The following is a 15296-nucleotide window of genomic DNA, read 5'->3' on the forward strand; positions in this document are numbered from 1 at the left end:
CGGCGCCGGCTGTCCTTGTCGCAAGCGCTCGGGCCCGGCCGCGCGCCGGGGTGGGCGGCCCGGAAGTCAGAGGCGAGGCCCGCGGACCTCGTGCCAGGAAGGGGCGACGCGGCAGCGCCCTCGCCCGCCGGACCGGAGAGAGCTACCCCGGCGTCTCGCAGGGTGGCTGCGCCCGCCCACGCGCCGGGAGCCGCCGTGACGCCGCCCCCCGGGCCCGGCGGGGCGCGGCTCCCGCCGTCCCGGTCCCCGCACGGGCGGGCCGGTGGGCGGGGCTGCGCGGAAGCCCCGCCCCCGCCCACCCCCGCGCCGAGCGGGACCCGCGGTTGCCGGCCGCGCTGAGGTCACAGGGAGGCGGCCTGGCGCGCGAGCCGAGCGCCTGCGCCGAGCGGAGCCGAGCGGAGCCCAGCGAGCGGCGCACACGCGGACGGCCGCCCGGCCCCGCGCCGCCGCGGCAGGCCCGGCATGGAGGAGGAGTGCCGGGTGCTCTCCATCCAGAGCCACGTCGTCCGCGGCTACGTGGGCAACCGGGCGGCCACGTTCCCGCTGCAGGTACGCGCCGCCAGCCGGCGCGGCTTACGTAACCGGCCGGGGGTCCCCGCGCCGGGCGTGCGGGCTCCGTGACCTTGGCTCGGCCGCCGGGCCCGCGTTCTGCGGGGGCGGAAGCACTGGGCTGGGGCGGGGGGAGGGGGGCTGCGCTGGGCGCGCGCCAGCCGAGGGCCAGGCCCCCGCGCGCAGGCGGTGGCGCACTCGCCACCCGCACCCCTGCCTGCGGCGGCGGGGGGCCGGCGACTCCCGGGAGGCGGGAGAATGCGGCGCGGGGCCTCCGGACCCTGGCCGGGGGGAGGGGGGAGGCGCAGGGCGAGGGAGGGAAGGCAGGTGTTTGGCGCGTCCACCTGCCAGGAGGAGGAGCGAGCTCGCGGACCCTGGCTTCTGCCGGCCGGGTTGGGTCCCACCTTGCGGCTGGTTCTTGGGGGAGGTGGTGGCCAGAGAGGCGGACAGGGCAGAGGTGGCCTACCTGCAGGTGTTGTTGAAGAAAAGCCCAGAGAGCGACTCGGGCGCCTGCCTTTTTGGCTTTAGAAGCTGCTTTTCAAGTACCGTAGCCTTTACTTAATGACAGACCTCCCGCGCCTGTCCCTGTTGGGGCCTCACTGGCCGGGCACCCACTGCTTCCTATTCCAGCCGCAAGGTTATGGCTGGGTGGCTCTTGGAGGTGCAGAAGGAGGCCCGGGTGGCGTGGGCTCTCATGCCAGGCTGGAGGCAGCACCGGTGATGGGCGCTTCCTTCCCTTGTCTGCCCGGCAGGAGGGCTGGGTGGTCATGACAAGGTCATGGCTCCCCTGGACTGCCCACCTTTGGCCCGTTGTCCCTGGCCTGCACACACACACACCCACACCCCCCAGCAAGAAGCAGGTATGGCCCGTGGATTGCCTGCTCCTAGCTCTCTGGGGAAGGGGAAGCTTGGTTACATGTAGGTGGATTATGTGGGCAGGGCCGCTGGGGTGGCACTGTGCTCGGGAGAAAGGTGCAGGGGCACACCTGTCAATCAGAAGCAGGAAGGGCTCAAGAACAACTTCAGCCTGCTGTCCCAGGAGGGACACCCCTTCTTGGCCACACAGCCGTGGGAGCTTTGTCGTTGGCAGGGGTGTGCGGCCCCCCGCTGGCTTCCTTGTGTCCTGTGCACAGTCCCTCCTCCGTGTCTGTCTACACTCCTCCTTTCTCCCTGCACTGGGCACCCGTTCGCCTCCTCGGCTCACCTGGGTCCTGCAGTGATGCCCTTCCCTTCCAGGCACGTGCTCTCAACTTCCACACCGGGGACTCTAGGGATGGGGCTAGACCACCCACCCGGGGAAGTGGTTCTGAAGGTCAGAACTGCGATTCTAACCTGGGCTTTCCCCAGTGCCCAGCATCCTTCACCTGTGTGCTGGGGGTCGGAGGCTCTGCCTCTGATTTGACTCATCCTGGCACTTCCTTCCGGGGTGGTGAGGCCCAGGAAAAGCCTGGCGGGGGGGGGGGTGTCTCTGAAGGCAGGGGATATTTGTTAGGTCCCTGAACTTGAAGAGGCCACCTTCCACACTGAGCTCAGTTCCTTTGTCTGTAGAACAGTCACGATGCCTGCTTCCCAGGTTGTTTTAGGGGAGATGCGGTGCGTGAATGGGGTCTGTCTTAGAGGCTGCTGAATGAGGTGGGCCAGCAGTGCCCAGGGGTGCTGTGTTCTCCCCCACCGTACAGGAAGACCGGTGAGGAGAGCAGGGCCAGATGGCCTGGTCGTGTGCCTGGGGCGTCTCGTAGAGGCTGGGACCTCTGCCAGCAGTGGGTGGGGGCTGGGGCCTCAGGTACTTACTTGTGTATGTTTTTTTGGGCTTAATCACCTTCTTCCTAATTACAGAAATAAGATGCAGTCTCAGGGAATGGAGGGGAGAAAACCAGGGGTGGGGGTCCTCCAAACATGCTCCCCCCCAAGCTGGACCCCAAACAGGGCAGTATCGGTGTGATTTCAGGCAGCCATAACAAAGTACTGCAGATCAGGCTGTGTAGACGATAGTGTGTTCTCTCTTGGTTCTGGAAGTCCAAGATCGAGGTGTCAGCAAGGCCGTGTCCTCCTGAGATGTCTGTCTCTCCGTGGCGTGTAGGTGGCTGCCTTCACTTGGTCCCCCTGTGCGTGTCAGGTGAGGACACCAGTCAGATTGCATCAGGCCCACCCTACTGACCTCATTTTACCTTAATTACCTCTTTCAAGATGCTGTCTCTAAATACAGTCACATTCTGAGGTGCTGGGGGCCAGGGTTTCAGCAGAGGAATTTGGGGAACACAATTCAGCTCATAACAAGAACAATTTCCGGAAATTTCTTAGTCCGTGGGGCACCTTCTCCCCGCAGCTACTTAGTGCTTCCTTGACGAGAGTCTAGATTCCTTATCAGCCTGCAAACACTTGCCAAGGCTGGACTGCTTAGCTCCGGTAGGATCAATCTGTTAATCCTGCAGGGTGCTCCACAGGGTCCCACGCTGGCATCTTGCAGCCCTCCCACCCCCCACCTCTGCGCCCCGCTGGGGCACGGAGGGGTGGGACGGCCTGCTGACTGACCTCGGACCAGCCTTGGCACAGCATGGGCGGGGTTGGGCAGAGCCCGGGATAGCCGCGAAGCCACACACTTGCAGATTCCAGCAGGGATTCCGAGGGGACGCGTCCCGCAACGCCCAGAGCTGTGCTTAGTCGGGGCGGGGGGATGGGGCGTAGATGCTCAATTCCGGCCGACGCCATACAGCTAGAGTCCGGTGCACTGGTTCACACAGCGCCCGACTGTTCTCACGGGAGGAGAACTTGCAGAGGGTGGCAGAAGGTGGACTCTGGCTGGACCCCACGGGTTTGGAGAGACTGGAGAAGCCCCGGTGGGGACTGACTGCAGTGTCCCTTTGTCCTGGACTTCTGGCTCAGGGACGGGGCCCCGCCTGTGGAGCCTCTCCAAGCCTCACGAGCAAAGCGAGAGCAATCCTCTTGGCAGTCAGATGGGGCCAGGGCTCCCGGGGGCACCGCCCGGACGGAGCTCGGCCCGTGGTGCTGGCATGGCGAGGGCCCGTGCCCGGGGAGCTCCCGCCGCTCCGGGGTGAGGGTGGCGCAGGCCTGCGAATCCCGGGCGTCAGGGGCCACGGTTCCCAGCCTGCTTTTTGCCGGGTCCGCAGAGCCCAGCGCTTGCAGCCGCCTTCCCCAGGCAGAGGAAAGCGTCGCACGGGAGAGAAAGGGCCAGAACCTGGCCCTGGTTTTGGATTTGCTTCCAGGCCAGGGTCCCAAGTACGTTTTAGTGACCAGCCGCAGAGGAGGTCGAGTGTCAGGCGGGGTGACCCCATGTTTGCAGAGTGAGGGGAGCGAGGGCAGGCTCGTGGACTCCGTGACCCCATCCACGGAGGGAGGGCCGCCAGGTCAAGGTCACACAGGCCAGGGGCGCGCCTGGGGTGCCTCCCTGGGCGGGGCTGGGCCTTCCCGCTGCTCTGACCTTCCGTTCTAGGGGTGGGAAAGCGAAGGGAAGGATGTGGTGAGGAGAGACGGTGTGCAGCCTGCCGCCGGCCGCCTCACGCACCAGACGCTGCTGGGGTCGCCTCCTTTTGGAAGTTGGAAACTTAAAATTCCCCCAAGCTGGGAGGTCCAGTCGCTTCCAGCCCCACGGCGTCCGTGTGTGCGCGCGTGTCCGTTCGGCAGCCACTCCCGCATCTGCGTCACCCCCTGGGGGAGGGGGGGCCCTGGGATCCCCCAGGCAGCTCCGCAGCCCGCTTCTGTGCCGCCGTGTCGAAGGTCCAGAAGGTCCCGAGGCTTAGGGTGGCGTGTGCGTGTCCTGGGGTCGCTCTCCCTCGTGCTGCAAGCCGGGGGGTTGAAACCACAGAGATTTACTCCCTCGCCGTGCTGGGGGCCAGAAGCTGATGTCAGGGTGCCGGCGGGGCCGCGTGCAGGCTCCCGGGGAGGAGCTTGCATCAGACACATGTGACCTCTGTCCTGGGAGGGGGAGTAGCACTGGAGGGTCACCGTGGAGAGGTGCGGCCCTGAAGGGTCCCGGTGGCAGGGAGACACGAGATTCCTGAATTCCAGCAGCTTGGAGGATGTGACTTGGGCCTTCGCTCAGAACCCGTTTAAACACCTTGTCGCTGCTGAGCCGGGAAGGCAGGGCCCTGGGGGGTCCTGGCAGATCCTGGGGAGATGGCTGCCTGCGGGGCCTGCTGCAGAAGGCAGCCTCGTTCTTGGACTCCCCGGGCCCGTCGGTGCAGAAGCAGACCTGAGACCTGTGACGTGTCTGGTGGCCGGTGGAGATCGTACTCTTTTGTGCAGGGACGCGTTTGCCACCGTGGACTGGCTCAGACACCCCTCGGGAGGAGGGCAGTGGGTGGGCAGCGGGTGCATTGGGAGGCCGCTGGCCTGCAACGTGGATTGAGACCCCTACCTGCCGAGCGACGTGGGCTGGGGCAGAGGGATGGCGGGCCCACCACTAAGCCGCAGGGCGGCGGGGCCCCGGACGCGTCAGGATCTCCTAGAGACGCATGACGGGGCGGGGGTGGGAGTGGCGGGGGGTCCTTTCCATCCAGCCTCTCATCTTTAAGAACCCCTGGGGCCTCAAGGTGGCTGCCTTCAGAGGAAGCGCTTTACTTTTTCTCCTTAGTAGTCCTGGGATAGAAAGGGCCCTTCTGCAGCATAACTGCATTTGGAAGATACCGGAAGAATGTCAGCCTGCCCTTTAAAAGATGTGGCCTTTGCCTTAATGTCTCTCCTGGGGACACGTATGTTGGCAAACAGCACAAGAGACCTGGCATCAAACAGTGCCCGCCCCTCCTGCCTGGTGTGGACGTTGAAGTCCTCGGAGGTTCAAGTCCGTGTGGTGCGCGGGGTTTGGAACTCTTCTGAGCCTCTTCCGGACTTTCCCTCGTGCTCCGGGACGCACGCGTCTGCTCTCTTCCCTTCCTCCATTTGAGATGATTCCCGTTTTCCCGGCCTCTGGAAGTCCCCGGCCTGATCCAGCTTGTGTTCCAGTCCTGGGATGTAGGTGGTGTTTTAGCTCTTTCCCCAGGAAGGTCCAGAATTGCTTAATTTCTTGATTTCCTAACTCTCTTTTTTGGTTGGGACTGGGGGTTCTGTTGTTTTTTCTTTTTAGTTTTTTTAATGTTTATTTATTGAGTGAGAGAGAGAGAGACAGAGAGTGAGCAGGAGAGGGGCAGAGAGAGAAAGGAAGACAGAATCCCAAGCAAGCTCTGTGCCTGACACGGGGCTTGAACCCACAAACTGTGAGATTAAGACTTGAGTCAAAAGTAAGAGTCAGACACTTAACTGACTGGGCCACCCAGGCACCCCTTTTAAAAATTGTTTTTAGCGTTTATTTATTTTTAAGACAGAGCATGCACATGAGGATGGGAGGGGCAGAGAGAGAGGGAGACACAGAATCCGAAGCAGGTTCCATCCAGGCTCTTTGCGCCATCAGCACAGAGCCTAACGCGGGGCTCGAACTCACAAACCACAAGATCGTGACCTGAGCGGAAGTCGGACGCTTAACCCACCGAGCCACGGAGGCGCCCCCTCTGTCGTTCCTCTGTGCGTGTCGTGGAGAAAGCAAGAGCTTGCTTGGTCCTGTTCTCTGACCTTTTTCTCACTGTGTGCGTGCGTGCGTACACGGGTGTTGCGTGTTGTTGCCGTGCTCCGAGTGGGGCCCTCTCTTCTGTTTAAGTGCTCCCCCCGGGGGCCTGGGGTGGCACCGTGCTCTCTGGAAGGGCGAGGGTGCGTCTGTGAGCAGGGCGCTTACGTGACGCGGGAGCCGTTGGCCTTGTGGCTCATGGGCTTGATCGTCCCCTGGTGCGTATGCCTGCGTGGAGCTTTTGATGTAGAACCAGCCAGTTCTGCTCATAGAGTGATCTGGAAGAGTGACACCAAGAAACAGAACAAATGGAGTTTGTCAAGGAGAGGAAGCAGGTGTGGGGCCCCGGGCCATGTGGTAGAATCCTGCGGGGCCGAGGGGGGCAGTGCCCTGTTCCCCGTGCATATCCAGGTGCTGCCGGGTCTTGGGGTGAGACCCCCTTCTCCTAGGGCTCTGCAGTGCAGCCCAGCCCCTTTGCTAGTGTATGGCCCCTGGGCGGGGCCTGGCAGGGGGCCAGGGTCCTGCCACTGAGCACTTCCAGCCTGGAAGTTGGGGAGTGGGCTGTCCCGGGACCAGGGCCAGGGTCGCTGGGGTCCAGGGTGGTGACGGCTGAGGCAAGGGTGCACACACACGGGCCAAGGTGGCCTTGGGACCAAAAGCGAGCTACGGGCTCCTTCGGGGATGCGGGGCTGTTTCCAGCAGAGGTTCCCGTTGGAGGTCAGGGAACAGTGGACGTGGGTAGAGCTGACCGGTCACAGGTGGTGGGCAGGACACTGGGCACCGAGCCCCGAGGATGCCAGCAGTGCCTTGACATCTTGCGTCCCCTCTTTCCTAATCCTGATTTCCTGTGGAAGCAACTAATGGTCTTGCAGAACAAGCCATAGTGAGGGTTCTTGGAGACTGTGACCCCTCCCTGCCCAACACGAGCCTCTCCTGCGGAGGAGCCCGGGTGGTCCAGACAGGGTGGGGGAGCTGCGCTGGAATGTTCCAGAGCTTCCCCTCTCCTGCTATTCCCCGCGAGGGCGGGCTGCCCGCCCAGCTGCTGAGTTAACGACCGTGTCTTGCTGGCTGTCAGCAGAGTGGGTGATGATTGCAGCAATGAGGGGGATCTGGCCTCAGAGAACATGCGTCACCCGCCCAAGGCCCCTCCTCCCTCCTTCGGGAAAGGCCACAGGTCTGCGTGGGGCGGGAGATGACAGCCGTGGGAGTCGGGCCACCGAGCTGGAGTGCGTGCCGGCGTCCCTGCCGTCCTCGTTCGTTCTTGGCCGGATGGCTGTGACTAAGTGTTTGAGAGCCCCCTCCCGCCATAGTCACCGCAGGTGTCACGTGCACCACCCCTCCCCCATCCTGCACACTGAGCGCACAGAACGCGCAGAGAGGCCCGGAAAGCGGGAGCCATCTCCAAGCTGCCCCTCCCACCTGGGCTCGTTTTGACCGCCCTTCTCTTGGCAGCAGGTGGGGTGCTTCCTGTACGCCATGCACACGTCTGCACCCCCCGTCCCCCGGCAGGCCGAGGGGCCGCTCCCACCGGCAGTGTGTCCAATGCTGGGACCTTGTCAGAAGTGCCTCCGGTTTGGGCTGGCCGTGAACCTCAGTGGTCCTCTCCATCCTGAGACTCTTGTCGCCTGGGCTTGGTTGTGCTTCCGTGGTCATCGAGCAGCCGGGTTTTCCTCCGCAGCCTCGTGGAGGTGCAGGGGCTCGCTGGGGAGAGGGGCGTGCTTTGTCGTGGGACTTCTTGGCCAAGGCTCCTCGTGTTTTCTGAAATGGGTGTGGCTCTCCTCATGTGGCCCGGGGCCGGGCTTTGGCCACACCAGCCTTCATTCAGAGGTGCACAGGGTGGTGGGCGCGTCCTAGGGGCTCACGGTTGGTGGGGAGAGTCCCAGGGCCCAGAAACCCCACCGAGTCCCGGCGCTGTGGCAGAGGCCGAGAAGACAAGGTTTACAACAAGGTCCTGATGTTCTGCATTCAGGAGATTTGCTCGCAGGCATAGGGGTTTCAGAGATTTTGGGGGGGGGTCAGAAAGTGGTCAGCAGCTCTGTGGCCACAATGTGGAATTGGTGGAATGTTGGGACACGCAGCCCAGGGGTCTGGACCTCATTCCGTGCGCAGGGGCAGGCCCCCATAGGTTGGGGTTTCGTGGGTATATCTGGGGGCCGGGGGGTGAGGACAATGGAGAGTCACGGGGATGGTAGTGAGGACGGCCAAATATGCCTGCACGGGGCTGTCCGCAGAGATGGGGGCACACTGAAGGCCGGTGGCCGCCAGCCTGGCGGGGCTGGGGAGAGGGGACTCTGTCCCTGTGTGTGCCGGTGAGAGTCGGTGGAGGTGGTGGTCCCCCTTCCGTGGCGAGGCCTCGCTTCAGCCGTCCTCCCTGGGCTGAGCGTCATTTCTCCCTCTTGTTCTCATGGTGTCTTTTGCGTCTTTCACCGTGTGCTGCAGCCGTGCTGGTAGATGTTTAAAAAGCGACCCGGGGGTGGGGGAGGCCGATTCCTGTGTGTGCCCGTTTCCGTGGTGACCGCACACTTCCAGCGTGGGTGGAAGAGGTGCGCACACCGTGGCCTCCATTACGTGGGATTCTGCCAGAGCCATCGGTAGGGAGCGTTGCTGAAGGTAGAATGTAGGGAAGTCCCCGGGGGGTGGTGAGGCCAGGCTGGCTGGTGGCTCTGGTTTTCCTACGTAAGCGTGTTTAGTAACAGCTGCAGTGGCTCCATGTGAGACGGTCTTGCACAACTGCATTGCTGCTGAGTCCTTCCCTCATTCAGGGTGCTGGCCCCCCTTCTGGAGCTCAGCCCAGACACCCGCTTCTAACGCACGCTGTAACAAGAGTGGACTCGGCTGGGTAGGGTCCCTTGTGCCACGAGATGGTGACCGTGGGAGAGAGACCCCCTCCCGGGAGCCACCCACACTCGGACACGGTGGTGCAGGGTGAGCGAGGGCTTCTGGGGCCCCGTGGGCTCCAAGGTTCACTGTAGAACGACATGATTCTCACCCACAAGAATACACAGACCACCAGTACTGTCCCGGAAGTTAGCCCGGTACGGGGAGGTCGTGTCCGTGCAACTCGAGGGTGTCTTCCCAGGTAATGTGACTTGTGCACAGCCTGTCGAGGGATGGGAATTTGGACGTGTGCCACATGCTGAGCGGGAGGTGAGCATGGCCGGGGAGAACCCAGCTGCCCATGATGTGCGTCCTGAACACTGCACTGAGTCCCAGACCAAGGGTCAGAGTGTGTCCGGCTCCCTCGGCGGGGGGTAGGGGGGAGGCGAGGTGTGACCAGCGGGGTCCAGTCCAGAAATGGGGACCAGAGCAGTTATTTCTACAGGGAATTCATTCGGTGTTATCCAGGTCCCGGTGTCCCCTGCTTTCCAGAAGCTCACGTTAGCCACTTCGCTTTTACTCAAGACGTTCGCTAGTACCTGTTTGTGCTAACGGAGGAAACCGGAGAGGAATTTTGCTGTTGCGAGAAAACGGTTACCGTACTAATGCAGTTCCTTACAGAGTGCAGCAGCGTGAACCTGTGGGAAGCAGGGGAGCGCCCGCTTTCCACTGCTGTTTTGGCTTAGGCAAGGTTGGTTTGCAAAGGCTTCCTGCTTTCTGAAATCCTGGGTCGGAGCCACGCCCTCGAGGAGGCATCTGCGGACCGCCCCCCCCCCCCAAGCACCTGCCTTAGCAGCTGTGGGCCAGCAAGGAACTGGGAGGGGTGCGGGGTACTGGGTCCCAAGCAGCGGGGGGGGGGGGGGCGGCAGGTGCTCTGTGCCCCAGGAGGGGGGCCATGGAGGGCGTGAGGGCAGAGCCTCCTCGGTGTCCCCTGGCTGGGCGGGAGCCCGCGCCTGCACAGTGGAGCGCCCGCGGTCGTGCGTGCCCTGCACACGGCACGTGCACCGAGGAATGAGCCGCATCGACTGCCGCCTTTGAGGGGCAGGCAGCCTGCGGCTGAGCTCGCCATCATTCAGAAGCACCAAGTAGGGGCTTCGTTCCCGGATCAGTTCGCCAGCTTCAAAGGATTAATTATCTATACATCCGGAAGCAATGGAGCGGGATATCTTGGCAGGGGTTTCCAGATTTGTGTCACGGCCGCTCCAAGCCTGTTTCTTGAGCCTTGATTAGAATTCTAAGGGATTCGAAGCCGCGCAAGCTGGATGTGGGAGTAGGAGGCCGTGCATCTGGCAGGCAGACTTGCAAAGGGCCCGTTTTAACTGTTGGGTTTAATAAGACTGGCGATTTTTATTTTATTTCTTTGAGTTTGGGTAATACCCGCTTAATTATTTTGGAGAGACTTGTTAGATGTCAATCTTAAGTGTATATAGCACGGTGAACCGTCACAGAGGGAAGGCCACCGGTGGGCCACGGCGAGGGTGAGCAGCGCCCACTCCCCCCACCCCCCCAGCTGCTGGAGGCAGCCACTCCTGACCCCCACACGTACTTCTGCCTATCTCTGAGCGTGCAGGGGAGACTTGAAGCGTGGTCAGTGGTGTTCGGGTGAGTAGGACACAGAGGGACGGCCGGGGACTGTGTGCTCATTGCTCTCGGTCCCTGTCCTCTGTCTCTCACCTGCCCACCCGCCCCTCTCCTTCCATCCCCCCATCCCTTTCGCTGCCTCCTCCTCAGCCACATTCCACGGGGCACTGGCCCAGCCCCTCTGTGGGAACTGAGGTTTTAGTGTCCCCGTGCCCTGTGGGGTATCTGTTTCTGTGTCCCCAAAGTTCGTCGGAGTCTCATCCACTGGGGCCCTCTTCCCGGCCTTGTGGACCCGGGCCATAAAAAGCTCCTTTGTTCTTTGTCATTTTCCTGGGGCTGCGGAGGGAGAGGGTCCAAAGGTCAGTGGGACTCCAAGAGCCAGACGCTCCGTGGGGCATTAACACCCCGTGGCCTCCCTGCCCTGGTGTCGCACCTGCTCCTGCCCCGGCAGCCGGGCTCCGACCTCCGACCTCCCGCACCCGGCCCCCCCAGGGCCACTGTCTTGGCACTTCTGCTGGTGCCTCCTGGCATCTCACTGCTTGCGTGTGGCTCCTGTGGCCGGGTCCGCAGATGGCCTCAGCTGTGGATGTGAACCGAGACTTGGAGGGGAGGGAGGAGGGGATGGAGGGAAGACACTGTGCCCACAGGGGTGGCTGGGGGCCGGGCCCGGGGTCTGGAGCAGGGCACCAGCGGGACGGACACCAGGACGAATGTGGTGGGCACGTCGAATCAACAGATACTCATAAGGTCACGCCCTGTCCCCACGTGTGCCAAAGAACAGGGCTAGCCCTCCTGGGGGTCCTGGCCGTCACTGAGGGCAGCAGTGACTGACCCACCCTGTGCCACGGCGCGGTCACGGTGCGGCTGGGGGTCGGCGTGGGGCGGGGCGTCACGGAGCTGGGAGCCACCGAGGAGAGGGGAGGAGAGAGGACCTTCCGGGCTGACAGGCTGGCCCCACGGTGGCCTCGTGCAGGTGCTGGCTGGTGGCGTGGGCCTGGCGTCAACCCCGGAGGGAGCAGCGTGCAGGGGTGGGAGGAGTCACCGAGGGCCGCGCTTCCCTCGGAAGGGAAGGACAGTGCAGGGGTGGCGTGAAATAGGGAGACGGGGAGGCAGAGGTGCTGGCGTTGGGGGGTGGGGGGGGGCTCTGGGTTTCCGGGCTGGTCCTGTCCTGCCGATCCTAAGGGTGACATGATTTTCCTGGTCCGGCCTGGGGTGAGGACGGGACTCTCAGTTCAGTCCTGAGTCCCAGCTGTGGGCAGAGCCAGAATCTCCAAACGGAAGGATGAGGAGCCTCCCCCGGTGGCAGGGGCCAGCGGGACAGCCCAGCTCTCAGCAGGGGGGGAATCCGGGTTGAACACCTGTCCTCATGACATGGTCTCACATGGCTCCAGAGTCCAGGCTGGCCGCGAGCCCGCTTGGACCCGAGCGTCCAGAGGACAGGTTGTGGTCGGAGCCCATGTGTGACCTCCCCCGGCTGTGTCAGTCACACAGGGGTGGGGGGACACAAAGGAAGGCCCGAGTGACGTCCCCCCATGGAATGTCCCCGAGGCCTCGTCCCATGCTCTTGTTGGGGGACTGCCTGGTCCCCGTGGAGCATCTGTTTCTGTGTCCCCAAAGTACGTCAGAGTCGCTCACCCACTTGTGGACCAGGGCCATAAAAACCTCCTTTGTTCTTTGTCATTTTCCTGGGGCTGCGGAGGGAGAGGGTCCAAAGGTCAGTGGGACTCCAAGAGCCAGACGTCTGTGGTCTGTGGGATGTTAACACCCCACAGGACTTGGCCGGGCCCTGGCGTGCTGTTCACACCGACTTGGCTTTGGCTTGCTTCCGGGCGTTCGGGCCTCACCTTGCGGCGGGTGGCGGTTCTGGCCGTACCCTCCCCCCCCAGCGCCAGAGGCCTCTGTGCGGCCCCGGGCAGGTTTCCTCAGGCGGCCGGCTGTGCAGAGCCACCCCGAGGATGCTCCGAGAGACGGCGAGGACCACGTGGCAGGGCCGTGGGCCTGCGCTGCCTGGGGTGATGCCGGCCAGGGCCAGCCCGGAAGGACGGGTGGAGGTGGCCCGTGGGGCCTGGCAGGGACCCAGGGTCAGGGGAGGGCACGAAGGCTGAGGGACGGGCAGGGAAGTGTCCCGATGCCTGCCACCTCTGACCTCCAAGGGGCGTGGGCAGGGCCCCGCCGAGAATGTGGCTCGTCTCCGGAGGGCTCTGCAGTGTTCTGTAGGTCATGTTGCCTGAGTGAATCTCGCCTACCTGTTACATGAGGAAAAACGGGAAAGATGAGCAGAAGGAAAGATCCCCCTTCTTCCACAGGCAAACAGCTGTCCACGCCGGCTGGTGTAGACCTCGCCCATCTGATTTCATTTTTAATTTCTTTTTAACGTTTGTTTATCTTGAAAGAGTGAGCACATGAGTGGGGATGGGGCAGAGAGAGAGGGAGAGAGAGAATCCCCAGCACGCTCCGTGCTGCCAGCAGACAGCCTGACTCGGGGCCCGATCCCACGAACTGTGAGGTCATGACCTGAGCCAAAATCAAGAGTCCCGACACCTAACCGACTGAGCCACCCAGGCGCCCCTGGGCTGTTTTAGGTAGAAGCTTTCTTCCCCTTCGTTGAAAAAGGAGCTCCTGTTCTTTATAAACTTGGTCCCTGACTCAGTGGCACCTGGGACTCTGTGCTGAGAGGTGCGTGACGAAACTGTGTCGCAGCCACAGGGTGGCCACACGACCCCAGGCCGGTGTGGCTCTGCGGTGGGCTCCCCGCTTGCAGTGAGCGGGCGGGGCTGATACTTCAGTGGAGGCTCGGGGGGAGGGGCCGGCCGGCTGTGCCGTCCAGTGGGGAGCCCCTAGGCCCTGCCTCCCCAGAGGGGTCGGGGCTTCAAACCCACGTTCTGGAAACCGAGACGGCCTCACCTCTCCCTTTCAGCGTCTGAACAGACGGACGCCTTGTCGCCTCGCACTTTCAAGCATTTTTGCTTGGCGGGATTTCCAGAAGTGAGTTCCCACGGGTGGGCAGCGGCTCAGAGGCTCGGCTCTCCGGGCTGCTTGCCGCCGACATACTTCCAGACGAAGCCCCTCACCAGACACGCACGGCACCAAAGTGTGGGCGTGGAGCCCCACTCAGGGAGGCACTGCCGCCCGCCCCCGGGGTCCTGGCTCTCTCACACCTGGGCCTTCTCTGTCTTGCAGGTTTTGGGATTCGAGATTGACGCGTTGAACTCCGTCCAGTTTTCAAACCACACAGGTAAGGCGTTGGCCCCAGCAGTCGCCGCAGAGGGCGTGTGGGCATGAGACGTGGCCTTCAGAGATCCGGGGCCCCCACTCCTCACATGATGGTTGGGAGCTGGAGCCGGAGGGGCCGCCCAGCACGTGAGGGTCGGAGGGGCTGGGTTGGCCTGTCCGGGTGTGGACACCATTAGAACCTCGGCCCGGCTGCGTGCAGCCGAGCCACCCGGGACCTGGGGCGGGCTGGTGTAGCCGCTCAGCCCCTCGGTCTCCTCTGAGACGAGGTTGGGGTCCTGGCACCTGCTGCGGGGCCCTGGCCTCTTCCAGTGACGTGACGCCGCGGGCCGCGAGCGGGGCCCCGCGTGTGCGCGTGCCGCTCGTGGGTGCCTAGGTGGATCCTGATTTTCTCTGTTACGAACCCACGCCTCGGGGGCCCGTGTGTCGTCTGTGTCAGCGCAGAGGGGACCCCAAGGACTTCTGCACAGAGGCCTTGAAGCAGAATCGCCGATTCAAGGGCACGCGAGGGTCGCGGCCCTCAGAAAGGCTTCCTGAACCCGCTCCCCACGCCCCTGGCTCCATGAGGGGGAGGGCCTGTCCTGTGACCCCGCAGTGCCGTCGCAGCAGGGGAACGAGGCCACTCCCTTCCTGGAAACATCCCAGTGTCGCCTCTTCTGAAGTTACTCTGAACCCGGATGGAAGCTCAGGAGTACGGAACGTCCCAGAAGCAGCCTGGCAGTGCGCCGGCAGGGTGTGCGGGTGGGCACCTGGGCCTCCGCCCACGCTCTTAGGAAAGGTTGCCTGCAATTCTCCTGGTGTGGCTTTTCTTGGAAGGGGTGGGGTATCGTGAGTCACATATCGAGGGGAAGAATGACGTTCGGGATTCGGAAGGAGCCTGTGGTTCTTATGGACACAGCCCTTCCGTTGCGGCTTTGCTGACCGTTCTGGGTCCTGTGGCTTTGGAGAAGCCTCCGAAACGTTTAAGTCGACTCAGTGAGCTTCCCTGAATCCCACGTGCTTTATTGGCCGTTGTAACCACCTTCCCTTTTGTTTGTTTATTTAAGCAAACGAGCCAACTGCCTTGGACACTGAACGTTGGAACTGAATTTCTTGCTGCACGTAGCATTGTGACATAAGCAGCATTAGTTCAACATAAGCACAGACCTGGCTCAGAAACTTCGCCCTTTGCACAGACCCCGGCAGAGGGGAGGGGGCTTCTGGGGCCTCCGTGGCCAGTGGCTGCCTTCTGGGCCCCCATACAACTCTTCAGGTGCTGGCGGACTGCCCATCCCGAGGGGTCCAAGACTGAGGGGCGGATGGAGGCCAGACCCTGGAGTGCTGGGAGCCCACGTCGCTGCAGGGTGTGGTCGGGCCAGGAGAGGGATGGGGGGCTTCACCTCCTGTGGTCCCTGGCAGGGCCCCCACCCCAGCCTCCAGATGCCATGCGGCGCCTGCCTGGCGAGGGGACCCCCGGGGCCTGGGAGTGACTCGGAACACCCCGTACTTGGACACACGGGGCTGT

General features: G+C 63.1%; 1 protein-coding gene across 1 annotated transcript in view; it reads left to right on the forward strand.

Moving 5' to 3' along the window:
* Positions 1–357: 357 nt before the first annotated feature.
* Positions 358–15296, forward strand: part of PDXK (pyridoxal kinase) — a 34537-nt gene continuing 19598 nt past the window's right edge. The window contains exons 1-2 of the mRNA XM_047099177.1: positions 358–549; positions 13742–13796. Of these exons, the coding sequence (XP_046955133.1) occupies positions 463–549; positions 13742–13796 (142 nt within the window). The 5' untranslated portion in view covers positions 358–462. The remainder of the gene's footprint in view (positions 550–13741; positions 13797–15296) is intronic.

This window comes from Lynx rufus, unplaced genomic scaffold (assembly GCF_022079265.1).
Source record: "Lynx rufus isolate CCGP_SWC_20201006 ecotype Redwood Valley unplaced genomic scaffold, mLynRuf1.p SCAF_5, whole genome shotgun sequence".
Lineage (NCBI taxonomy): Eukaryota > Metazoa > Chordata > Mammalia > Carnivora > Felidae > Lynx > Lynx rufus.